Genomic DNA, 26,414 nt, shown 5'->3' with positions numbered 1-26,414 from the left:
TTTTACTGAGATGTGTTTCCTTACTGTAATCCCTTCATGCCTGGGTTGCCTGTGCCTGGCATCAGCAGGGACCCTCTCGTCAAGAGCCCTCTGCCCCCTACCCCCACCCCAGCCTCCATTGCTTCTTTCCCTTGGAGGGGACGTGGCACAGGGGCTTCCCACCCTGCCCTCATCCTGCTTAAATCTCCCCACTGTGGAAAGGAAGTCAGCATCCTTGGATCCAGCTGAGAATAAAGGGTCCCTCCTCTGCATCTCGCTCTGTAACCCCTTGTTCTGCAGAGTCCCTGTGCCTGGGGCCACCCTGAGTTTGCTTCTCCTGAGCTTCCCCAGTTCCTGGCCATGTGCCCAGATAAGGGAAGCTGGATTAGAGATTCATCTTGCTCTGCAGAGCTGGGAGGCTTCCCAGAATCCGCCTGCCAGTGCAAGAGACATAAGAGACGCAGGTTCAAGATCTGAGTCTGGAAGATCCCCCGGAGTAGGAAATGGCAACCCACTCCAGTACTCTTGCCTGGAAAAAAAATCCCATGGACAGAAGAAGAGCCTGGCGGGCTATAATCTATAGTCTTGCAAAGAGTCAGACACCACTGAGCACACACACACACAGCACGCCGCAGAGGTGGACACAGTCAGAAATAAGCACTGATGGTCAGTGCAGGAGGAGCTGTGAGTTCTCCTCAGCGCGTGAGGGCTGGGCAGGGAGGATCTCTTCATGCAGAAAGGGCTGGCATGGGAACTGGGAGATGGTGGAAGTAGGAACTGGTGAAGATCTTGCCTTGGGGAATCTGGGTGTTTTGGTCCTTTATCTACAGCCTAACCTCCCTAGCATCTAATACACACGTCTACCCTCCTGGGGGTGGGTCTGCCTCCCCTGCTCCCCAACCGCTGGCCACTCCCTCCCCTTCACCTGCGTCCCTGGCCTTCCTGTAAAGTCTTTGGTTGCAATCTCCCTGCCAGAGAAGGATAAAGCCTGCTTCCAGTTCTTGTTCCAAAGTCAACATTTGGATTGGTCTGTACTATCTTGCCCCTTGGCCTACCTTGTGTCAGCCAGATGCTTTAACCAAGCAGATGCTGGGAGCCCCCTGCAACCTTGTGAGGCGCACCTGTGACACTTGTAAGGGGGATACACAAAAAGTGGTCCACTTTCAGGAGGAGGAAGTTCATTTTGATCGAGGCCTCTGTATGAACAGGGCTTCCCTGGTGGCTCAGATGGTTAAGAATCTGCCTGCAATGCAGGAGATCCAGGTTCAATCCTTGGGTCAGGAAGATTGCCTGGAGGAGGAAATGGCAACCCGCTCCAGTATTCTTGCTCATGGATAGAGGAGCCTGGCAGGCTACAGTCCATGGGGTCACAAATAGTTGGACACCACTGAGCAGCTATCACTTTCACTTTTGTGTGAAAAGCAGAAAAGTCTAGAGTTAGGTGCACCTGGAACGTGACCCATTGGCTTCACCTCCATCAGTCTCTTTTCTCTTCTCTAAACTAGGAACTGCAGCACAAGTAAAGATTCATGGGTACACAAAATCCATGGTTCAGTGGCTGACCTGCATAATCTCAGCCACCAAGAAGGCAATGATATTCTGGAAGCACAAGAGGTGCAAAATGGCTGAAGAGTGGAAAAGTCTGCTGAGCTGAGAGGGTACACAGCTGTGGGATCCTGTAAACCCCACATCATTGGAACATCGCCGTTGGTACTGAGGTTATTGCATTGAACGAGACAGGCTTGGCCCTTCGGTGGAGCTTATGTTCTAGTTGGGGAAACAGGCAATAAAGAAGTGAGCATGTAATATAACTTGTGGTTTTTGATAACGGTTATGAAGAAGGTAAAGCAGGGTGATGTCCTAGAAAGCATGGGACTAGGGCGTGGTTCTTTCAGATGGGGTGGTAAGTTGGGACAAGCCAGCCCTGAGATGCTGAGGAAGCAGGTCGCCAGGCAGAAGAGCGTGGTAACCAGCTTGGCAGGTTCCCAGGTAGTTTCCACCAGGCCTGCTCGGAAAGCTGCTGCATCTGCCGTAGACAGTGAGACAATTAACAGAGCTTGGCTTCCTCAACCTATGTGAGGCTTGTGGGGACGTGGTCCCTGGGTCGGGTGAACCTGGAGTTGACCCTGAGGGTTTCCCTGGTGGCTCAGTGGCTAAGAATCCACCTGCCAGTGCAGAAGATTTGGGTTCGATCCCTGGGTCAGGAAGATCCCCTGGAGAAAGAAATGGCACCCCCCTCCAGTATTCTTGCCTGGGGAAATCCCATGGACAGAGGAGCCTGTCAGGCTGCAGTCCACGGGGTCCCAAAAGGGTCAGACATGACTGAGCGACTAAACAACAATGCCACTTGAATGAATGTCACCTTCCCGGGCTCCAGTGCCTTGATCTGTAAAGTGGGGCTTGAGGCTTCAGGGAGGTAATGGAGACCACTTTCCTTTCTCCCCACCTGGCACGTTGTGGCCATTCTCTCCCTTGGCCTCTGGAGATGGCCCAGGGGTGGCCTCGGTCAGGACAGGAGTCTTATCTGCTCCACCAGATTCCTCAATCCAGGCAGAGGCTGGGAGATGTGACCTGGACCTGGTTGGGGGAGGCCATGGGCGCTGGGTGAGAGGCGATGGCCTGGCAGAGTAGAGATTGTTTCATTATTATCAGCCGTTGTTCGTCAGGAAACTGCCATACCGAGAACTTCCCCTTTTTTCAAAAGCTGTGGTGTCATTCGAGGTGAAGCAGTGACAGGGCCTGAGGGTCAGCTCTGACTTTGGAAGGCTGTGCTCACTGCAGGCCAGCTCACCAGTGGCTCAGTGGTAAAGCGTCTGCCTGCAATGCAGGAGCCGCCTGGGATGCAGGTTCGATCCCTGGGGTGGGAAGATCCCTGGAGGAGGGCATGGCAACCCACTCCAGTATTCTTGCTTGGGAAATCCCATGACAGAGGAGCCTGGGGGCTACAGTCCATGGGGTCACAAAGAGTCGGGCCCGACTGAAGCGACTTAGCACGCCCGCATGCTCACTGCCTTACCACCAAGGCCACATGCAGAGGAGATGGAGGCAGGGATGGGGCGGAGGTACCTGCTGGCCCAGAGCAGACCCCAGGCTCCTCACTGCCTGATCTGGGCCCCTGCAATAGCAGCCCATCTCTTCTCTGAAGGGGTACTTGCTCAGATCCTCTGCTACCATCCCTTTTGGTTCAGCAAGGTAGGGGTGCAGACATTTTTAAAAGACTCCGGGCCCAGTTTTCTTCTGTACAAAGTGTTGCTTTGTCAGTCTGTTCTAGACACAAATAGAATAAAGACCAGGCAGAAGGGCCTGATGCCAGGAAACGGAAGAAGACTGGCAATTACCCTTGTGAGATACTTGGGCACGGGGGCTGAACACACTTTTATGAGTTGTCAGCATCTTCCTCATTTCTTCCTTTCCTTGTTTTTTCTTAAGTTATGAAAATTTCCAAATATACAAAAAAGTTGAAAGAATTGGACACTTGTGTATCCTTAACCAAGATTCACTAATCTCAACATTTTGCCACATTTCATATTCCTCTTTATGCATATATGCATTGTTTTTTGCTGAATCGTATGAAAATAATATGAAAATAAACTGCATCATTATTATGCCATTTCAGCATCCTCTAAGAACAGGGACATTCTCTAACAGGATCTCAATACTTTGGTTACATTTAATAAAATTAATACTGATTCTTTATTAATTTTTAATATTATTTATTTATGACTGTGCTGGGTCTTTGTTGCTGCTTGCCAGCTTTTCTCTAGTTTCGAGATGTAGGCTTCTCATTGCAGTGGTTTCTTTTGTTGTAGAGCAAGCTCTAGGGCCTGTGGGCTTAGTTGCCCAGCAACATATGGAATCTTCCCAGGCCAGGGATCAAACCCTTGTCCCCTGCACTGGCAGGCATATTCTTAACCTCTGGACCATGAGGGAAGTTCAATAGTGATTCTTTTAATATGACCAGCTATCTTGTCCATATTCCAAATTTCTCATTCAACCCCAGAATGTCTTGGAGAACTGCTGGGTTCCCCCCACCCCAAACAGGAGCCTTTCAAATCAAATACTGCAGTTTTTATAGTCTTTTGTTATACCTTTTTCTGTCTCTTTTAATCTATGGCCCCTCGTCCCCCACACCTCCTACACACACACAGACATCCTCACTTTTCTACAACTGCATTGATTTTTCCAATTGTTTCTCATAGTGTCATTTGATTTGTTCTTCTCTCCAAGCAAAGTCTCAAAACTTGATTTTTTAAAATTTTAAGTTGAAATACAGTTGATGTCCAGTATTATGTTGGCTTCCCAGGTGGCTCAATGGTAAATAATCTGCTTGCCACTGCAGGAGATGCATGAGATGAAGGAGACCTGGGTTTGATCCCTGGGTCAGGAAGATTCCCTGGAGGAGGGCATGGCAACTCACTCCAGTATTCTTGCCTGGAGAATCCCATGGACAGAGGAGCCTGGTGGGCTACAGTCCCAGGGGTCGCAAAGAGTTGGACATGACTTACTGACTATGCAGGCACACACAGTATTATGTTAGTTTCAGGTGCACCTTGAAGCTTAGTTTGATGCAAGGTGAACACTGTTTATCACTGTGACCTCACACTGCATACTATGGGGGTCGGGGACTCTATTGTCAGCTCATCTCTAAGAGAAATGCTATATTTGTTTTATGTAACATACATGTATAGGAAAAAAACTGGAGAAAAAAATCCTGATATATTAGCAGTGGTAGTCATTCTCTGAGTGGTATTAATTTTCCTCTTTATTCTTCTGTACATTTTGTGAATTTGCCAAAATTATCCCCATTGCTTAATAATTGGAAAAAAAGATGAAAAGACACAGCATTCATTCTTTTCATTTTAAAAGCAATGCAGCAGTATTAGAGAGTTTGGAAAGTAACGCAGATAAAGCAAGGCCCGATGCCACAGGCTTAACATATAACAGTTTAGAGATCTACATAAAAAAGCTTTCATAATCTTCATAATTATTTTCATACCTTTTCAAAATATGAAAGAGCTCTTCCCACCAATGCGTTTATGTAATCGTGTATCTGTTTTGGGTATAGCATCATCTAAGCATATTTTTCATACCTGTGGTAAGCTCCAGGCTTGTTCTTTGTTGACAGACATATGTGCTTCATGGTGGGTGGCAGTGTAGCCCTCGGAGAATTTGGTTCCCAGCCCTGCCCAGCCCGCATCCCTGGAGGGGGGCACATTTTTTGGTAAACATCCTTGGTGAGCTCAGCAGCCCCTCATCACAGTGCGGCTGCAAGTGGCATCGCCATGCGAATCCGGCGCCGAGGGACCTGCCAGGAGGAGGCTCAGAGAACACTTGGGGTCGGATCATGGATGCCCCGTTTGGTGTCCTGCTGTCCTAGTGGCACAGAGCTTCTGCTGGCAAGCCCTGCCCTCCCTGGGGTGGAGGCGCTGGCCGGAGCCGGGGTAGAGATACTCACCACCTGCCCCCTGCTCTCCAGGACGCCTTCCTGGCCTTCCACCGCAACCTTGATTTTGTGCGCAAGTTCATGAAGCCCCTGTTGATTGGCGAGCTGGCCCCTGAGGAGCCCAGCCAGGACCACGGCAAGAATGTGAGTCTGACCAGATGAGGAAGGAGGGGAGGGCTGGGGTGGCGGGGAGGGGATCACCCCAAAATGGTGAGTGTAGGGTACGGGGTAGGAGCCTTTGTGCCTGTCCAGGGAGAACCACTGCTCGTCACCTGGGGTCAGGGAGGACTCCCCTGGCCCTGGTGAGCCCGCCTCCTCCTGTGCCAGCTTAGGCTTGCCCCCCACCCCCGCCCTTGGAGTAATTCATTCCTAGCCTCTCTACCTCTGGGGCCTCAGTGGTGCCAGGCTGGGCACAGAGGGTTTCTCTCTTCCCCAGTCACTTGCCCTTATATCTGGGCTTTCTTCCCCCTCATGCCCTACCCCTGCCTCCTAGCTTCCCTCTTTCTCCCAGTGATACCCTCTTTCCCACACCCACCCTTGACTCTGCTTCCCATGTGCCCAGCGCACTGAGCCCTCTCCTGTCTGATAGAGTGTTCAGAACAAGGGGTGCATGTCAGGTAGTGGAAAACATAAGCTTCTTTATCATTTAATTTAGTTCATGTATTTGGCCACACCACATGTGGGATCTTAAGTCCTCTGACCAGGGATCGAACCAACATCCCCAGCAGTGGAAGCATGGTCTTAATAAGTGGATCTCCAGGAAAGTCCTTAAACTTTTAAAAAAAGAAAAAAATGGTGTAAAAAATAGACATAATAAAATTTACCATTTTAACCTTTCTTAAATAAAATATTTATTTTAAATATTTATTTTATTTTGGCTGTGCTGGGCAGCTTGCAAGTATCTCACTTCCTTTACCAGAGATTGAATCGGGGCCCTTAACAGTGAAAGGGTGGAATCCCAACCACTAGGCAACCAGGGAATTCCCCATTTTAACTCTCTGGAAATACACAGTTCAGTGGCTTTGAGTACATTCACACTGTTGTGCAACCATCGCCACCATCTGTCTCTAGAACTTTGTCATCACCCCACACTGAGATTCTGTTTCCAATAAACATTAACTACCCATCTGTCCCTCCCAACAGCTCCTGGTAAACACTATTCTTTCCATTGAAGAATCTCTTCTAGATACCTCATAGAAGGGGACTCATAAGTATTTGTCTCTTCATGTCTGGCTTAATCTCACTTGGCTTAATGTCTTCAGGGTTTGCTCATTAGCAGCATGTGTCATCATTTCCCTCCCTTTTGAAGGCTGTGTAATATTCCATTGTATGTATGCACCACATTTTATTCAGCCCTTCCTCCATTAATAGAATTTGGGTTGTTTCTGTCTTTGGCCTATCTTGAATAATGCTGCTACACGAAATGGACAGCATTTTGAGTGAAATCCTTTCTCTGCCACTGAACTGGCTGTGGACAAACACATAATTCCAAGGTTGTGCCAGGTCCAGGCAGGTACAGAGCAACAGCAGCCGTTATAGTGCTTAGCAACTGGGCTCCTCTGGGGCTTGGGTGTGTGGATTGGTGCCCCCCTGGAGCGGCTGGGCAGTTGACTCCTTCCTGTGCTCTGGCTCAACAGTCCCAGATCACCGAGGACTTCCGGGCCCTGAGGAAGACCGCTGAGGACATGAACCTGTTCAAGAGCAACCAGCTCTTCTTCCTTCTCCACCTGGCCCACATCATCGCCATGGAGAGCATCGCCTGGTTCACTATCTTCTACTTTGGCAACGGCTGGATTCCAACCATCATTACGGCCTTCGTCCTTGCTACCTCTCAGGTGAGGCGTGACATCCTCACCTGTCACTTGAAGCCCCCGCCCCCTGCCTCCCCCAGCTGGCAGAGGCCTGGTGCCTAGGCGCCAATGCTCTGAAAGCCTCCGTGGCCCTCTCTTCCCAGGCCCAGGCTGGATGGCTGCAACACGATTACGGCCACCTCTCTGTTTACAAGAAGTCCATGTGGAACCACATTGTTCACAAGTTCATCATCGGTCACTTAAAGGTAAATGTTGGCCACCCTGGGCATCCATTCCATCAGTTAGTGGTGGGCACACTGCCATCTCGCTTCCCTTGGACCAGGTCACCACTCTGGTCAGTGTCCTGGGTGAGCTGCAGGACCTGCCAACCCTCTGCTTCTCTGAGCTTCTAAGACCTGTCTCCTAACCACACTAGACACACAAAACTAGGGTAGTGGTTGTGCAAACAGGCACATGCTTCTTAGTTGATTACATTTGTTCCTTACCTAAGGACTTACTGATAAATCCCTTTCAGTTTGGAGCCAGTAAAGAAGCAGTCTCTCTCGCTCTTTTTTTTTTTTTTAATTAAAGCAGAATTGGTTTATGATGTTCTGTTAATTTCTTCTGTACAGCAAAGTGATTTAGTTATATGTGGGCTTCCTTGGTGGGCTTCCCTGGTGGCACTAGCTGTAAAGAATCCGCCTGCCGATGCAGGAGATGTAAGAGACGAGGGTTCAATCCCTGGTTCAGGAAGATCCCCTGAAGAAGGAAAAGGGAACCCACTCCAGCATTCTTGCTTGGAGAATGTCCTGGACAGAAGGAGGAGCCTGGCGGGCTACAGTCCATAGGGTCGCAAAGAGTCGGGCATGACTGAGCAACTTAGCACGCAAGCATGTATACATTCCTGCATCCCTTTTTCATATTCTTTTCCATTATGGATAATGAATACAGTTCCCTGTGCTACACAGTAGGTCCTTGCTGTTTATTCATTCCATATATAATAGCTTGCATCTGAAGAAACAATCTCTGTTGATACATCGGTATGCTCCCTCCATCAGGTGATGTTTTATATCTGAGACCTCATGTTTCTCTTAAGTCTTTAGATAAGGGACTTCAAACAGTGTACTGAGCCAAAGGGCAGGAGTTGTGTAAAACCCAGAAGGGCAGGTAGCTGTCTCATCACCCTACAGATCAGGAGGCAGACCTGCAACAGCCTTGTAGCTTGGCAAGTTTGTACAAAGACGAACTGGACTTGCCAGCAACCTTGTGTTCATGTGATAGGCATTATCTCTTTGGTTTTGGAAATAAGTCCTTGCCAAGTCTCCCTTTGAAACAGATTCTCATGCTCCTGCCCAGCACTACCCTAGCAGCATCTAGCTGCAAAGACTCCTGTCCTTCCCTACCTTGGCTTGGGAAAAGCTACGTGTCTGGGTTAAATGGCAACCCCTGTGACCCAACAACATCCAGTCTTTCACTTGTCCGCTCAGGGTCTGGTTGGGAGTGAATTACCACTGAACTGGTAACCAGTTTCTTAGTAAGCAGTTTGCCTGGCCCTGAGCCTGGAGCTGTCTGAGAATCTGGTTTCTTTCCAGAACTTCAGGGGTGAAGGATGCACATAGTAGAGCGCTTTGTTTCATTTTATTCCCTTTTCTGTTGGAGAAAACCCTCCTCAGTGTTGAGAGTAACATTTCACTCCAGACCCAGGTTATCCCTACACACTTAACAAAGATGAACTTTGTCCTGTTTCCAGATTCTGGGTGGGAGCCGGGAGGGCCTGTCCCTCCTGATGTCTGTGTAACCTTGAAGGGCTCTGGGACACAGCTCTTCTGTCAGAAGATGAAGTCGGGACAGGGGACTGGCCTTCTTGTAGAACGTTGATTTGTGAAATCTGGAGTGATGGGGTACTCAGGCTGGGAGGTTCTAGGAGGTCAGGGCCCTGGGTTCTGCTGATGGCTTGCCAGCTCCCTGCTAGCTGTGTCCTGCGTGCTGTGTCCAAGCCAGTGGCTTAACCAGGCAGCTCAGTCAGGGGTGCCCCAGAGCAAGGAGCATCCTGGCTTTCATGGCATCGCTCTGGCACGTGGTAGGCACATGGTCCTATTATAGTCTTCAAGGACCCCACCAACTTGGACGTCTTAGCTCAGCCCACTGAGGGCCCTGAACGGGGTGCCGGGAGCTTCAGGATGCTGGGACCCGCTTCTTAATGCCAGCCCACGCTGCCGTGGGATTCCGGCCGGGGCGGGGGGGGGGGGGGGGGGGGGGGGGGGTGGCGGGGGGGGGTGGGGGGGGGGGTCCACCTCCCAAATACGCCTTTTCCTTTGGTCCCCATCACTTCCGGTGGCCATTTCTCCCCATGTCACTTCCGGTGGCCATTTTTTCCTGGGGTTAACCTTGTACAGACATGGTTCTGTGAGGGTGAGCGTCTATTTGGCATTGCGCTCAGGATAAAATGCAAACCGCCAGGCCTGGCACCATCTAGACTGCATCTGGAAATGGAAATCTTTGGAACCCACAAGTCTTTCCTCAGCCTTATCTGGGGTCACCAGGGCTGGGACTAGGGTGAGGCAAGTGAGCACACAAGTGTGTCCCAGGAACGCAAAATTCAAGCGATGACAAAAAGAATCAGGAGTGAAATAAGTAGCATTTTAATGCAATATTTTAAAAGCTTTTGATTGGGTATAATCTGATTAACAATGTTGTGATAGTTTCAGGTGGATAGCAAAGGGACTCAGCCATACATATACATGTATCCATTCTTCCCCAAAGTTCCCCTCCTATCCAGGCTGCCATGCAATTTTTTTTTTGTTTGTTTAAGTAAAATTAATGCAAAAAAAAAAAAAAATCCACAATGAACAAAATACCAACATTTTAAATAAATATTAGGACTTTGAGACTTATTGGAATATGAAACCGAAGGACAACTTGTATCTTACATACATGTTTTTATGTGTTCTCTCTCTTTTTTTTTTTTTAAACTGGTTGAATTTTGTTCACCAGAGAATTAAAGTAGTTGAAAGCTACTTAAAATTTGGAAAGGTGGTATATAAAAAGCCCCAAGACGAAGTTTAAGTTTATTATTTATACTGAAACCAAATTTATTATTATTTTACTTCAACTTAATTAAAAATTACTTGACTGTCGCTTGGTTGAGAGAGATCGTCAAACTCGGCAGTTCTCTCAATTCAAAACAAGATGAGCAAAAGGGTGACAGATTTTTGAAAATATTGTTAACGAGGCTCTACTATGGCTCTGCCCACCCCTGCTGGCGCCAACCAAGGAGGCTTTCTCTCCGCTTCTGTGACAGCTCACGCTCCCCTTCCCCCAAGGCCGTCACTTGGCCTCTGTCAGAAAAGGGACCCTCACTATGTCTGCCCCCTCCTACCCAGTATGCTGCCCAAGGACAGACCTTCTGAGTGGCCTCCCAAAACTTTTACAGCTCTGTCAGCACATTCCAGTGTGGAGTGAGACCCACCCAACCCCAGTGTGGGGTGAAGCACCCCGGTGTGGAGTGAGGCCCCCTACCCATGTGGAGTGAGGGCCCCCTACCCCAGTGTGGAGGGAGGCCCTACTCTCCCTTGGTAGACAAGGGCTGGCCTCCTTCCCTGCTCCATCCCCGGGACAGGCATTATTGAATCTTGGCTCCAAGGCAGGCAGGGCTGCCCTGTCCCAGGAATGGTATGTAAAGTTGGGCCTAGTGAAGAAGAATGGAAGAGAATCAGCAGAGAAGAGCACCATCAAAAGCTACTTCATCATTACACCCCATGCCAAGTTCGGGGGTGGCCCCACCTTGCCACATCTCATCCTTAAGGTGCTCACAGCCCATCTTTCTTTCCTCCAGTTATTCATTCAACAAACATCTCTTGGTTGGTGGATTCTAAACCGCATGTTTCACATACCTTGCTCCTTAATTCCTTTGTACCATGGACTCCATTGTGCTTTTCCCGGGAACTTGGCTCCTTTTGGCTAGAAAGACCAATGTATCGTCTCATTTCCCAATCCTCTAAGCTCTCATTTGCTGTTATTTTTTATTTTTGCTCTGTTGGGTTTGGAGGCCCAGGGACCTGAGGTCATTGCAAAGGCCACAGCTGCTCAGAGCTGTTCCCGCCCATGGCCCTTAGGGTCCAGGGACTGCGTTTGTACCCAAACATCTTCCAAGTAAAATGTTTGTTTTTGCAATTAGGCCTTTTTGTAGATGGCCAAACCCTAGGCCAAAGCATTGATTGATCCAGCAGCTGCTCACCCATGAAACCCTCAGGCTGACAAGTCAGAGGAGTTTTGTTTCCTTCTTTGTATGACTGGGTGACTCCATAGAGGGACATGCCCTCAAAATACATCTGGAGTTGGAGCTGGTGAGACAGAAATTCGTGGCCTTGAAAGAAATACTCATGTAATGCGTTTTGTCTCCTAGAGTTGTAATTTTATTATGATTTTTATTATAATTTTTTGTTATTTTTGGCCACATTGTGCGGCATGTGGGATCTTAGTTCCCTGACCAGGAACTGAAGCTGGCCCTCGGTGGTAAAAGCTTGGAACTCTAATCCCTGGACTGCCAGGGAGTTACCTGGGATTATCATTTGCCTGTTGGAGCCAGAAAGCTCTTACCTGCTTGTGTTGGTGATTGTTTATTAAGCTCAAGCCTTTTGGACATGGTGTGACTCACCCACATGACTCAGTGGTCACCTCTCAGTGCAGTGGCCCCTCTGGCTGTGGGGCTGTCTCTTGCCAGTTACTCTCTGGGCCCTCTGAGAGCAGGAGCCATTTATGGTCTTCATTTTTTTTTTTAAGCTTTCTTGATCTAATTCACAAGCTCTACAGTTTGCCCATTTACGTGTGCAAGTCCATGACTTGTAGTATATTCACAGATTTATGCACCCTCCATCAAAATCAGTTTTGGAACATCTTCATCACCCCCAAAGGAAACCCCACACCACTTAGCCATCTCTTCCAAACCCCTCATCCCAACCCTGGAACTGGGTAAGCACTCATCTTTCTGTCCATGGATTTCCCCCATGCTGGACATTTCATGTAAATGGAATCGCAGGACATTGTAAATAGACTCCTTTGAGGCTGGTTTCTTTCACTTAGCATCGTACTTTTCAGGTTCATCCATACTGTAGTGCGTGTCAGTACGTCACACCTTTTCATGGCATGGCCAAAAAGATTCCATTTGGATCTGCCACATAGTGTTTATCCCTTCATCAGAGCATGAGCTTTGGTTATTTTAAATAATGCTGCTGGGGATGTTTGTGTACAAGTTTTTGTGTGGCCATGTTTTCGTTTCTTTTCGGTACACATACCTAAGGGCACAGTGCTGGGTCCATATGGTAAGGGACCACTTCTTACTGTTCCCCAAGTGGAAGTGTTCCCCTCTGCACAACAGGCGTGCATGAGAGACAAGCAGAGGATGAGGGCTGTTAGCCTCCCCCCTGGGACTGGTGGACAGCTGAGGCCCCCCAACGTGTGCTGAAGTGCTTGCCTCTCCATCCATCACCAGCACCATCTTATGATCAGGGTGGAGGGGTGGAGTAAATCGGCTCCTTGCAGAAGTCCTGGCCAAGGGGCTGCCCAGCACTCTGGACTCAGCACTGGCAGAGTCAATTTCTGACTTTAGGGACCTGAGTATCGGACCTGCTAGGATCTGGTCCCAAGACGTGCGGGTCCTGGGCCCCCCCGCCCCCACTACCAGGATTGCTCTGCTCATCGCTATTCCTCCCCTGACAGGGTGCCTCTGCCAACTGGTGGAACCACCGCCACTTCCAGCACCATGCCAAACCCAACGTCTTCCATAAGGATCCCGATGTGAACATGCTGCACGTGTTTGTCCTGGGTGAATGGCAGCCCATCGAGGTACGATGAAGGGGCCAGGGTGGCCACGGGACTGTTTGGCTTGCGCAGGAATCAGGGGAGGGACCGTAGGGTGGAGAGTCAGACAGACACCTCTGTGTCTGATATTTACACAGAAACCTTTCCTGGACACCTTGAATCATTCCAGCTGGAATTTCTATGGAATGGCCTCCTAAAAAACAAAGGCAGCTCCTTATCAGAGTGTTAGATACCTCCTTGACACCCATGGGCTGGGGAAGAGCATTTCCTAGCTTGTTCCTTACAGTTTGGCAGGAAGGCACAACTCCAAAGCTCATGCTTGGTTCCCAAAGACCAGCTCCAGGAAACCTTACTTGGAGAGTCACAGTCCCCGATGCTGGAGGGACCTCCACAGGGTCTGGTTCCACCTGCTTCACCACAGATGCCAAGTGAAGCTCAGCAGGAGGAGGGCATGTGGTCAGGGTTACATCGTTTAGTGGCCATTCTAGGATGAGGCCCCAGATCTGACAACTGAGCCATTTCCTTCCACTACATCACACTGCCTTGTCTTTATTTTATTTATTTAATTAACTAATTTAATATATTTTTTTAATGTGGGCCATTTTTACAGTCTTTATTTGTTAGAATATCGTTTCTGTTTTTTTTATGTTTTGGTTTTTTGGCCACAAAGCATCTGAAATCTTAGCTCCTAGACCAGGGATCGAAACTTCACCCCCTACACTGGAAGGCAAAGTCTTTTTTTTTTTTTTTTTTAATTTTTGGTTGTGTTGGGTCTTTGTTGGTGCACACTGGTTTTCTCTAGTTCTGGTGATGGGGGCTTACTCTCTCTCTAGTTGTGGTACAAGGACTTCTCAATGTGGTGGCTCCTATTGTTATGGAGCATGGGCTGTAGAACGTGGGCTTCAGTAGTTACAGCACATGGGCACAGTAGTTTTAGCATGTGGGCTTAGTTGCTCCATGGCATGTGGGTCCCTTTCCAGACCAGGGATCAAACCCATGTCCCTTGCATTGGCAGGTAGGTAGGTTCCCAACCCCTGGACACCAGGAAAGTCCCTGCCTTGGTTTTATATTAGTTTTTTATTATAAGTATAGACATACCTGTTGTAAGCATTTAAATAGTAATAGTAATTGACCAGACTGAGAAGCAAGTCGCCTGTTATCTCTCCCATCCCTGCTGTGCCCCCAGTTGTCATGCCCCTGACACTGTTGACCACTGTTGGTGTCAACATTGGTGACCACTGTTGACAGCAGTCTCTAATCCTTCCAGGTATTTTCTATGTGTGAAGAAACATAGACACACATATCTTTTTTAAAAACAAAAATTCAAACTTAGATAGTTTTCCTGCAACTGGCTTCTTCACCAAACGTGGGCCTCTTTGCTGGAGTCCAAGTGCATTAGCCTCCATCTGGGGCTGTCCAGTGCTGAGTCTTTGAATAAAGCCATGCCCAATGCTTTTAAAGGATTTAAAGACTCTTCCTCATTTAATTTTTTTTTTTAAGTAGAGCTTCTAGGTGAAAAAAAAAAAATGTTATAGAAGCTTTACTTTTCTGAAATACACTGATGATGTAAACCAAAGTTTAGAAGATCCCTGTTGCTTTTATGTAGATCTTAAGTGTGACCAAACTGTGCACAGATAAGCCTGATAAGCATTTGCCAAGAGAGGCACTTTTACCCTCCATAAGGAGCAGTGTCTTGAACTGGTTGTATTCCGAGCAGTGTTGGCATCCAAGACTTCAAAGAGGAAGAGGAGGGAGACTGTTTCCTCAACTCTGGTTGGTACCCCACTCCTCCCGTCTCATATCTACCCAACAGAATATTTGAGCAGAAACATAAGTTTTCTGTGACATTATCAGTTCAGAGGAAATTAGCCAAAATTTGGCTCTTTGGACATGTGGCGCCTCTCTGGCTGGCCAGGGACTTTGTTGTTGTTGTTCAGTTGCTAAGTCATGTCCAACTCTTTGCAATCCCATGGATTGCAGCACGCCAGGTTTCCCTGTCCTTCATTATCTCCGGGAGTCTGCTCAGACTCATGTCCATTGAGTCAGTGATGCTACCTAACCATTTCATCCTCTGCTATCCCCCTTCTTTTGTCTTCAATCTTTCTCAGCATCACAGTCTTTTTCAATGAGTCAGCTCTTCATATCAGGTGGCTTCACATCAGTATTGGAGCTTCAGCTTCAGCATCAGTCCTTCCAATGCATATTCAGGGTTGATTTTCTTTAGGATTGACTGGTTTGATCTTGCAGTCCAAGGGACTCTAACGAGTCTTCTCAAGTGCGAGGATTTTCTTTGCCAAAATACATGCTTGCATTTTCCTTCTCAGAATGAGTTTGCTTGCTTTGATTTGAGGTGTCTAGATTAGTAGGACTGATTAAGTGGAGTCCATGTGATAAAAAGACAAAGTCTTCGCTTTCTAGGTGGGGAGGCTTCATGTTGTAGAGCTGTTGGCTGGCTTGACAAGTACTCTCTGTGTTCCTGACAATAAAGCCTAGTCTCACCAGTGATGCTGCCAAGGCGTCTCTTTCTGTGTGGTAGCTGTGAAACTCCTTCCAACATCTCTCCCTGGATGCCTCTCAAGTGCGGACTTTTGGGAGGTACAGTGGAAGTTTGGGGGATCGGGCCATCCCGTTGCCATTGACGTTAAGACCATGACCATAGTGCTCTGTGAAATGCTCTCTCACATACTCGGGAAGAAGCCAGCTATTCCTGGATTCCTGGTGTCACCAGGACCATGCTGCTTGGAAGGAATCTTTATTTTACGCTTAGGAAGTATTTCACAGATTTTTAGTGTTTTATGGTTTCACTTTTCTTTTTTAAGATTTCTTTTTTTTTTTTTTTAAGAATGTGGACCGTTTTTTAAAGTCTTTACTGAATTTGTTACAATATTGCTTCTGTTTTATTTTTATTTTTTGGCCATGAGGCCTGTGGGACCTTAGTTCCCCGACCAGGAATCAAGCCCACACCCCCTGCATTAAAAGGCGAAGTATTAACCACTGGACCACAGGCAAGTCCCAGAACCTTCCTTTTATGCTTAGAAAGTTCTTCATATATTTTCAGTGCTTTATGGTTTCACTTTTTTTTGGCCCTGTGGCAGGTGGGATCTTAGTTTCCCAACCAGAGATCAAACTCATGCCCCCTGCAGTGGAAGCGCAGAGTCATAACCACTGGACCACCAGGGAAGTCCTTCGGTTCACTTTTGAAGGCTTGACTTTGGCCACATGAGGCTTGGCTAAGATGATGGTCTACGTCCATAACTTGCAGGAGTCAGCCAGTTTTTCTGGTTTCCCCTTCCTGGGTCACGCTGCGCCTGCTGAGGGGTGAGGTGTCCTCTCCTGAAGCCCAGCGCCTGGTCTGGACTGAGCGTCAGTGCAGGACACTGTCTGAGTGACTTGGGCACCCGTGGCTCCTTCTAACTCACTAAGAGCTTGTCGTGGACTGACTTGCCCCTTCCAGAAAAAATTTACATCATTTCCATCCAGAAATACAACATCTTTCTCCATTTACACTTGAGTCTCTTCTTTATACCTCTTAGAAAGCTTTTCCTCTTCTTTATATGCCTTGTGGCCATATTTCTTTCAATTGAATCCTAAATAACGTCTATATTTTGTACAGGGGTTTCTGTGGTAGTCAAGAAAACTGTTGCCATTTGGCTAGTTATCTTACGTCCAACTAGGGTCCACTGATGTCTGCTTGTGATTCTAGTTGTTTTTCAGTTGATTCTTTTGAATTTCCTGAGTCGACAATCATATTTTTGGAAAATAGTGAAAATTTAGACACTTTCTAATAGCTCTCCACTCTTATTTCTGGTTTAGGCTTTATGACGTTACTAGAAATTCAGAACAGAGTTGAATAGTGGTGATGTCAGGGGTAGTCTTGTTTTTGCTCCCTGCTGCCCACTTTTTTTTTTTGGAACTCTGTAAGTGGATTCTCAGAAGCCAGGAGTGTTTCCGCCTGCCTCTGGGCCTGAGAGCCTGCTTTTCAGACCCCATGGGAGGCTCTCCCTGCCCCATGGCCTGTCAGCAGTTGACCCTCCAGACTACCTTTGCGAACAGGCCAAGTATTCCCTTGGAGCAGCCGGGGCCCTTGGGCTGGAGTCTTGCCATTCCTCGCATGCCTGCTGTGGCCGGCTCCTCGTTTCTCTGCCTGTGAGTCTGCACTTTCCCAGAGGCAGGCAGGGCTCTCCAGCTGCCCCCCTCCCCCAACCCTGAACGGACAAGGCAGGCCCTTGTTGCTCAGATATTTTGTTCCAAGGCTGAAAAGTCCCCTGTACATGCCCCTGGCACCCCCTCAGCCCGTAATCTAAGTCGGGCCTCATGGTTCGTGGAGAGGAGGAGCACTGGGGTGTCAGCTGGCCAGGGCCCCAGGGTCGTGGGCCTCCGGGAAGCCAGGCCGCCAGGATTCCCCCTGCCGCTGCCTCTGACCTGCATCCCTTTCAACCTCGGCTTGAGGACACATCATCAAAGTGGGTCCTGCATGTGCCGCTGCACCTCGGGGTGTGGACACGCAGTTTGAGTCTGCGTCTTCCCTGTGACCGCCCCAGAGCCCAGGCTTTCTTCACGTGTGATGAGGACTCTCCTGCAGGGGAGAGGATTACAGGCTCCCCCCAGGGCCTGCGGGCCCCCGTGGAGGGGGAGGCTGACTCTTGCTTAGTCCCTGGGCCCTGCACCATGCTGAGCACCACATGTGGGGCGTCACTTAATCCTTGCTTAACCGTGAGGCAGGAGCTCTCATCCAGCCCGTTTTATAGATGGGACAGCTGAGGCTCAGAGAGGTGAAATAACTAGCTCAAGGCTACAGCTAGAAAAAGCAGTGAGTGCCACAATCCAAACCCTGGCTGAATGACTCCCAGCCAGGGCTTCCAGGTCCTGCAAGGCCCTGCCCGGGGCCACCACCTGCTGGACGCTAGGGGCCTGTGTTTCTTGGATCCCTCCAGCTTCCTGATGTATTAAGAAGCCAAGAGCCCCTCCTCCGAGGGTTTCTTATCCTAAGACACCTCTCCCCTCCCTTCCCTGCACCCACGGCAGACAACCGAGGGCTGCAGAGAGCTGAGCATGGGAAAGTCAAGAAACCAGGTTGGGCCCACGCCTGACTTGGCATCCCCGAATCCCCACTGTGCTTGCTGGTTTTCAGAGGGGAAGCTAGCGCCCTGGGTCAGCCTCACACTGACAGGCGATCTTGCAGTCCCCCTAGCTGAGGTCATCCGGATGGGATCAGATGCCCTGTGACGGTCCGTGTATCGCGGCACACAGGTGCCCGTGTAACCGTGACCTGCCTTCCTTTAGTCCTGAAGGGCTTTCATCGCCCCATCATCCACCGGCCCTCAACAGATCTATGGAGTACCCATAACAAACCCAAATCTCATGGCAGGGGAAGGGGGGCTGCAAAGCAATTTGCTCAAATAACAAACTGCTTCCAAATCTGGAACCCCCCACCCCAAAGCTGGAGCCCTCAGGTGTGGGCAGAGGGGCCAGCCGCTGCCTGGGGGCAGTGACATGGCAGCTCCCACAGGGCAGTCTCGGCCCTTGAAGGGATGCACGCAGGAGCTGACAGTGCTGACTGGCCTGGGAGCATCAGCCTGTTAATCTCCTGTCACCCCCTACAGGGGACCAGGGATCACTGCAGACAGGGTGCTCACTGTGCAAATGCAGCTTCAAACCAGCTTCCCGGGGTGCCCACTGCCGAGTCCCTCTCTGGGGACCCTCTGTCAGCCTATCCTGCCCCTAGTGCTCACTCCCAGAATAGAGCTGGGCCAGCCTGAGATTCCTCTGGGCCTGGGGCTGTCCCTTGGGACGACCTGTGGGGCAGAGGTATGGTGAGGAGGGCACCTATCAGGGCTAGAGAAGCCTGCAAAGTCTGGGCCTGTTTCCTGGCTTCTGGGAGGGAGCGGGGGGACTGTTCTGTGAAGAACATGCTCCCCAGAACCCAGACCACCAGACCACTCACTTAGCGGGGTGCCTCTAATCCCTCCCTCCCCTGCAATGTTGTCCAGGACTATGTCTGGGGTGCCCTGACTGGGATCTCTCCAGGGCCTGCCTCGATCTTTTTTTTTTAAATATATATAAGAGGAAAGATTGGTAGAAAGAAAAGTTCCCTTTATTTCAGAGGCTGGCAGCCTAGGGGCTGGGGTGCAGAGGGCAGACTCGTGTCCAAAGGCTGACTCCTCCCAACTGACAATCAGTAGGCAAGAGCTTTTAAATTTTGTTTATTTGGCGGTGCTGGATCTTCATTGCTGTGCACGGGCTTTCTCTAGTTGCAGTGAGCAGGGGCTACTCTCTGTTTGGGGTGCAAGGGCTTCTCATTGTGGTGACTTCTCTTGTTGCTGCTTGAGGGCTCTAGGCACATACATGGGCTTCAGTAGTTACGGCACACAGGCTTAGTTGCCCTGACGCATGTGGGATCTTAGTTCCCCGACCAGGGATTGAACCCACGTCCCCAGCATTGGCAGGTGGATTCATAACCACTGGACAACCAGCCTCAGCCTTAACGACAGCCTTCGTGCAAAGGATTCGTGCATTCTGGGGATTGGGGGAGACCCCTGCCAAGGCACAGGAGGCCACACGGACCAAACAGATAGATTCTGACGGTGCTTCAGCGGGGTGTGCCAGCCCCATGGTCACTGGTGCCAAGATGAATGCCCTGGGGACAGACTTGGCTCTGCTCTCACCCAGAGCTCCTCCGTGGGCCCTCCCTGTGATGCTGGCACTCACTCCATCTCTGTGTACTCACCTGGAGAACGGGAGCATTGGCCAAGAGGACATCCAGGTTTCTCCCTATGTAACATGCTTTGATCTCCTGGCTGCAATAAGCAGGAGTGGACATCATGCGATGAGGGTGGCACTGACCTTCAGAGCTGGGGGCAGTGGGAAGTGGCGGGCAGGTGAAGAGCCATGTCCCAGGGGTCAGTCCCTGGCATTTATGCCCGTGTTCTCGTTGACTCCTCTTAACTGGATGCCAAGCAGGGCTCAGGCAGGCTAAGTGACCTGTGCCGAGTCTCAGCTGGTGGGAGGCAGAGCCCAAGGAGCCTGGGCTCCCTGAACAGTCCCCCAGCATTGCAGGCAAGAGCAGGTCCCCCTCTGTGGGCGGCATCTTTTGGTCTCATTCCCCAAGGAGCAGGGTGGGCTGGTCCTCGGGGGGCTGGACTTTGGAATTAAGGGGCTTGCAGGGACCCTGTGGGGCTGTGGGTCTCCCCGCTCCCACCCCCATCCTGGCTCACACTCACTTTGTACAATGAGGATGTCCACACCCCAGCCAGACCTCTCAGCCCTCCTGAGTGGTATGCCTGGGCATCAGAGTGCTCGGGGTAAGACCAGGTGACCAGGTGTGTCCTGAAGAGTCCCTGTGGTAACCCCCTCTGGCCTGGAACCTCAAGTGGTAAGCCTCAGCCTGGAAATTGCAGACGGCTCAAGGGACTAGATGCTCAACCTGGTAACTGGTAACAATTTCCCGAGCCGTTACCTGGGTTCTCCCAGCCACTGAGGGCTCCAGGGAGCTCCTCAAGGGGACCCAGGGGCTTTTCTCTCTCCAAAGGGGTGCAAGCTGGCCAAGGAGCTCCCTCTGAGTGCCTCTGCACACTCCCCCGCCACCCCAGTTCCTTGTTCCGTGGTGCATTCATTCAACAAATATTTATTCGCTGCCTGTCTCATGGGCTCTGAGTCTGCTTTCTTGGGTTCAGATCCTGGCCAGCCCATTTCTTGTGTGGCCGTGGGCAGTGACTTGACCCTGAGCTTCAGCTTTGGAAGCACTAGCTTCCAGAGGAGCACCTGAGCTGAGAGGCCAGCTTGGGATTGGTGCGCCCAGCAAAGGCTGAGGAAGTGTTGGCCGGAGCAACCGGCAGCCCAGAGGGGCCCAGGGTGCAGAGGGACAGAAAGCTTCCCTGGGTGGGAGGAAGGAGCAGGGACTGCAGAGCGGGTGGAGGAGAGCATGGGAGGCGGGGGTCCGAGGGGTCCTGGGGGCTCACAGTCTCTGCTTCTCTCCTCAGTACGGCAAGAAGAAGCTGAAATACCTGCCTTACAACCGCCAGCATGAGTACTTCTTCCTGAGTGAGTGCTGGGGCGCCCCACAACCACACCCCGACCGCCTTCCCAGTGTGGCTGTCCATCCCTGCTCCCACCCGACACCCTTCCAGACCCAGAAAGTGACGCCAAAGCTGTCAGAGCAACAACAGCCACAAACCCATCCTGGCCCGTGATACACAGAAGGGACACTGGCCCAGACACCTGGATGCCACACTCGGACTTCCTGGGCAGGGTGTCAGCGGGTACTTCCAGCCCCCTTCTCAGGGTGCCAAGGTTCCAGTCTCCTCTGCCCGGGAGCTACAGAGCTGGCACCACATCCTGGCTTCTGCCCTCCCAGTTCCTCCCCATCTTCCAGCCCCGCCGGGTGGAACAGGCCGCTCCAAGCCCCTCTCCTCTCTCTCTCTCTCGCAGTTGGGCCGCCGCTGCTCGTCCCTTTGTACTTCCAGTACCAGATCATCATGACCATGATCGTTCGCAAGGACTGGGTGGTGAGTCCAGGGGACCCAGGAGTGTGGGAGCAGGGCGACTCGGCCCTGGGGCGGCCCACGGCATCTCCTCCTGGGGTGACTACCTTGTCACCCTCAGGAAGGGACTTGCTCTGAGGCCAGCAGGAGCCAGTGAGGCTGTAGCACCCCAGCCCGAAAGATCCCCCCATGCAGGGCGTCCACTGGGAGAGCCCCTGCCTTGGCAGAGCCCCCTCAGAAAGTTGCTGAAGGCCGAGTGATGAGTCACATGCAGTCCACCCATCCAAGGCTCCAGCCCTCACCCTCCTGAGTCCCCGTGAGGCCCCTTAGACCCAGTGGTCCGGGTCACACTGCTCTCCCGTTGGTAAATGGAGAGCAGCCTGGCACTTAGTTTGCTAAATCTGTGTGAGAACGTGCCGCACACTGGGTGGCACTTCTGTTAAACGACAGGGTCTTATTGTCTCACTGCTCTGGAGACTAGAGTCCAAGATCAAGGAGCCTGCAGGGTTGGCCCTTCTGGGGGCTGTGAGAAATGGTCTGGGCTGGCCTCTGCCTCTGATTCGCGGATGGCCAACATCTTCTCCGTGGGTGGTTCTGCCTCCGGGTTTCCCCTCTGTCTTAGGACACCAGTCATGGATTAGGGCCCTCCCTAATGATCGCATCTTCACTCATGACATCTGCAAGCACACTGTCTCCAAATAAGGTCCCATTGTGAGGTCCCGGGGATGAAGAGTCATTTTAGGGGACACAATCCTGCCCATCACTCCAGAGAGAGACGGGACCCTGGAGAGGAACGGTCCTTGGCTTGATTTAGATGCGTAGGCGTGGTTCTCAGAGGAGGAGGATGTGCCCGTGATGGGAGGCCCTGGGGGAAGTGGTCGCCCTGGGCAGAACCTGCTTTTGGCAGAACAGGGTTCACTGGGACTGCGACTGGGACAGGGACAAGACCTCTTCCTTCCAGACCAAGCAGACACTTGGTCGGTATCACCGATCTTTTTTTGTTTTATAAAACCCTGTTTCATAAGTGAAGATACTGAAACTCTGAGAGTTTGGGGCTTGCCCAAGGTGACACCAAGGGGTGGATCAGACATGAGAACGCCCCAATGCCACCGCCTGGACTCACCCCGCTCCCACACCCCAGACACTGCTCACTCAGTAACAGGTCCTCGTGCTTGTATAGCAATTGAAGGACTTCAGAGTACTTTGTCTTACATGCTTCCCTGGGTATTATTGGCAGAAGTGCCTGTTGATTCTGCTAAGAGGGCCAGCCTGGGACTCAGAAGCAGGTTGGGGGTGTTTGGGGAAGAGGAGGGATTTGGAAGTCCCTGCCAGCCCTGTGCTGGTAAAACCTGTACTCCACGCTTGTCGGGCATGCTCTTTCATCAGTTCCCGCTGTGCTTCAGGAACAGTTAGGCCCTGCCACCCACAGTGAAAGTCGCTCAGTCGTGTCCGACTCTTTGCGGCTCCATGGATTATACAGTTCATGGAATTCTCCGGGCCAGAAGACCGGAGTGGGTAGCCTTGCCCTTCTCCAAGGGATCTTCCCAACCCAGGGACCGAACCCAGGTCTCCCGCATTGCAGGCGGATTCTTTACCAGCTGAGCCATAAGGGAAGCCCAGGAATACTGGAATGGGTAGCCTATCCCTTCTCCAGTGGATCTTCCTGACCCAGGAATCGAACCGGGGTTTCCTGCATTGCAGGTGGATTCTTTACCAGCTGAGCTATCAGGGAAGCTGTGTCCGGCGCATCCGGGCCGGAGAGAAGGAGTTTCTGGGTCAGTGAGGGGGTGGGAATTGGAACCCAACTCTCCTGCCCCTGTGGTGACTGTTGTTTTCACCAGGGCTCACCTGAGCCCTGGGAGGAGTCATAGTGGAAGAGGATAGCGCTGCTCGGGACACTCTAATCTGCTTTTATGGCAGACGCCTGACATGAATATTTAATCCGCCACCCCCCGCTTTTTTTTTTCCCTGTGTGTGTTCCCTGAAGGACAAAGCATGAAATAGGCACAGTAGGAAAGGGAATCAGACTTTATACCTGAACTGGCTCAGGTGGCCCAGCCAGGGATATTTGATCGGGCCCCTGGGGTCAGGGCTCTCTTGCCAGGGAGTAGGGTGCAACTTTGGGCTTCTAGTGCACAGCAGTAGCTGACTAACCAGGCTTAGCACCAGACGCAAGTGCACCCCTCAGAGGCCCGCGTGGCAGAGGCATGCTCTGTGCTGTGATTTTCTGATTTATGGTAACTGAGCTTAGGTGCCAAGTGCAGATGGGACCTGGGGTGGTGGTCCTCAGTGGGAAGAATTCTGTTGAGCCACTGGCAATATTGGGGAGAATTAGGGGATTTTTTTGGCCACACCTCACAGCATGTAGGATCTTAGTTCCCTGATTAGGGATCGAACCCGGGCCCGGTGCCGTTGGAAGCACAGAGTCTTAACCACTTAAGCTGCCAGGGAAGTCCAGGGCGACATTTTTGATTGTCACAACTCAGCGGGGATGGAGTGTACCTGGCACTTAATGGGCACCATGCCATGCCTGGGACAGCTCCCCCAACCCCCACCCCCCTGCACTGCTGAGAACTGTCCAGCCCCAAAGGCCAACCAGCATTGCCAGTGGCTACATCCTGGAGCTGTCCCCAGGCCTCAACTTCCTGGAGGTCCGTTGCATCTGATCCCACGATCCGCTCCTTCTTGAAATTCTCCTTGTCGGCTTCCAAGTCCAGCCTCTACTGGTTCTCCTCCACCTCTGTCTCCCTTATCACCTTTATCCCTTCACCCCTGACACCAGTGGTCCATGGTCATGTATCATTTTGTACCACAGTTAATAGGCACGCGCCTCCATTAACATATGTGTACATACTACTGCACTGAGCACACACAAAAAAGGAATTAAAATGAATGTGATGAAAAGTAGAAACAGAACTTAAAATACTGGCTTCCCCCACCCCCTTAAGGGCTTCCCTAGTGGCTCAGACAGTTAAGTATCTGCCTGCCATGTGGGAGACTCAGGTTCGATCCCTGGGTTGGGAAGGTCCCCTGGAGAAGGGAATGGCAACCAACTCCAATATTTTTGCCTGGAGAATCCCATGGACAGAGGAGCCTGGCGGGCTATAGCCCATGGGGTCGCAAAGAGTCAGACATGACTGAGGGACTTGTTAGTCGCACATGCACCCTTAAAGACCACCTCTGTCCCAAGGTCTTGCCCTCCACTCACTTCTGGCCCTTCAGACCCCTTCCGAGCCACTCTTCCCACTCCTTTCCTCCCCAGCCAATGACACCGACACCCGGGACCAGCCTGGGTTCACCATGACCAAGCAGTCTCTGCACAGAACTGCCCCTGCCTCCTAGAGTCCTGGAGAATGTTGCCCCCTCGGCAGGGCCAGGGGTCCTGGTTTGGGCCTCCCTCATTTCATCCCTGAGCTCCTGGAATAACCGAATCTCCTCACCTCCAGTTGGCAGGGACCTATTTTTATGATTTAGATGGAACCACATTCTTGTCGTTTAAAGCACAGTGGGTCTTCTTCCTTGCCGCCAAGATAGAGGCCAGTCTCCCCCAGGCGGATGTGACCTGGCCATGGTCTCTTGCCCCGACCTGGAGCGCTTGGGCTGGAGTATGTGGAGCATATAATCTATATGTAAAATAGCCCCTCCCTGCTCGCCTCAGCGGACTTTTCTATGCATTGTCATTTCTGCAAACATCCATCCTACTGTTCTTTGCTTGGCCAACCTCTGCTGTGTCCCAGCCCGTCTCGGGCACCACCGCCCGATGGGGGTCTTTCTAAATCAGGACAGGGTTGGACCTCATGCCCTGCTGCCGTCACCCCTGTAACTGTGTTTCCCCTTCCGTATGCTATGGAAGGGATCTCCGTCTAAAGTCTGTCCTTCCAGACAAGGGGCTTTCAAGCACTTCTGTTTGCCTCTAGCACCTAACTCAGCCCCTGACACAGGGAAGGTATTCACTGCATGCTTGTGGAGATTAACTGAACAGAGCTCCTATGAAGGATGAATTTAATGAGCAGATAAGGGGAGAAGGAGCCTCTAGGCAGATCCAGCTAGACACAGACAGCACGGCACGGCTGGGCCGTGGGAGACGTGACAGGCTGCAGGCAAGGCCAGGATGGTGGACAGGCATGTGAGGGACCCGTGCATCCTACTGGGAGGCTGGATTTTGTCCTTTATCCCCCGGCGGGGCAGGAGGCTCGTGATGGCTTTGCGGATGGCAGTGGCGTGATCCAGCTTGCATGTTAGGAAGGTCTCTATGGCAGCAAACTGGTGCCAGGACCAGAGCAGAGTTGTCAGAGCTCAAACTTGCAAGCTCTGCTTATTGTTGCCACACCTTCAGGCAGGCCTGTAGAATCTCAGGGGGATAGTCTTTTCCCATATGGAAGACGGAGGACCAGAGGCACAGCTCAGAAAGTTACTTACAAGCTACACAGAATAGCCACTAGTGGTAAAGGACCCACCTGCCAATGCAGGAGACGGACATTGGTTTGATCCCCTGGAGGAGGGCGTGGCAACCCACGCCAGTATTCTTGCCTGGAGAATCCCATGGACAGAGGAGCCTGGTGGGCTATTCAGTCTACAGGGTCGCCAAGAGTCAGACACAACTGGAGAGACAGCACACACAGAGAACAGGGTGGAGGAGCCTTTGCTGTGACCGCTACCCTGCCGAATGTCTGGGGAGAAGTGATGAGGGGGCGGAAACAGTCAGTGCAAAGGCCCTGAGGTGGGAACGCGCTGGGGCAGGGTGGCTGAGCAGAGTGGTCGCCAGTCCCTGTGGCTACTCTGGGTGGAATGGGAGGGCTTAGCAGGGGAGGACAGAGTGGGCTTGGAGCTAAGACAGTTCTCTCCAGTTGCCATGGTTGCAGAGCCACGGAGGCAGCTGGGGGAGGGGGGGTGCTTGCCCAG

General features: G+C 51.2%; 1 protein-coding gene across 1 annotated transcript in view; it reads left to right on the top strand.

The window, feature by feature from the left end:
• Positions 1 to 26,414, top strand: part of FADS2 (fatty acid desaturase 2) — a 37,592-nt gene that overhangs the window by 7,261 nt on the left and 3,917 nt on the right. The window contains exons 2-7 of the mRNA XM_043872252.1: positions 5,456 to 5,566; positions 7,060 to 7,257; positions 7,377 to 7,478; positions 12,931 to 13,056; positions 21,012 to 21,072; positions 21,460 to 21,536. Coding sequence (XP_043728187.1) covers positions 5,456 to 5,566; positions 7,060 to 7,257; positions 7,377 to 7,478; positions 12,931 to 13,056; positions 21,012 to 21,072; positions 21,460 to 21,536 — 675 coding nt within the window. The remainder of the gene's footprint in view (positions 1 to 5,455; positions 5,567 to 7,059; positions 7,258 to 7,376; positions 7,479 to 12,930; positions 13,057 to 21,011; positions 21,073 to 21,459; positions 21,537 to 26,414) is intronic.

This window comes from Cervus elaphus, chromosome 2, assembly GCF_910594005.1.
Source record: "Cervus elaphus chromosome 2, mCerEla1.1, whole genome shotgun sequence".
In the NCBI taxonomy this organism is placed as follows: domain Eukaryota; kingdom Metazoa; phylum Chordata; class Mammalia; order Artiodactyla; family Cervidae; genus Cervus; species Cervus elaphus.
This window is presented reverse-complemented; position numbering and strand designations above follow the sequence as displayed.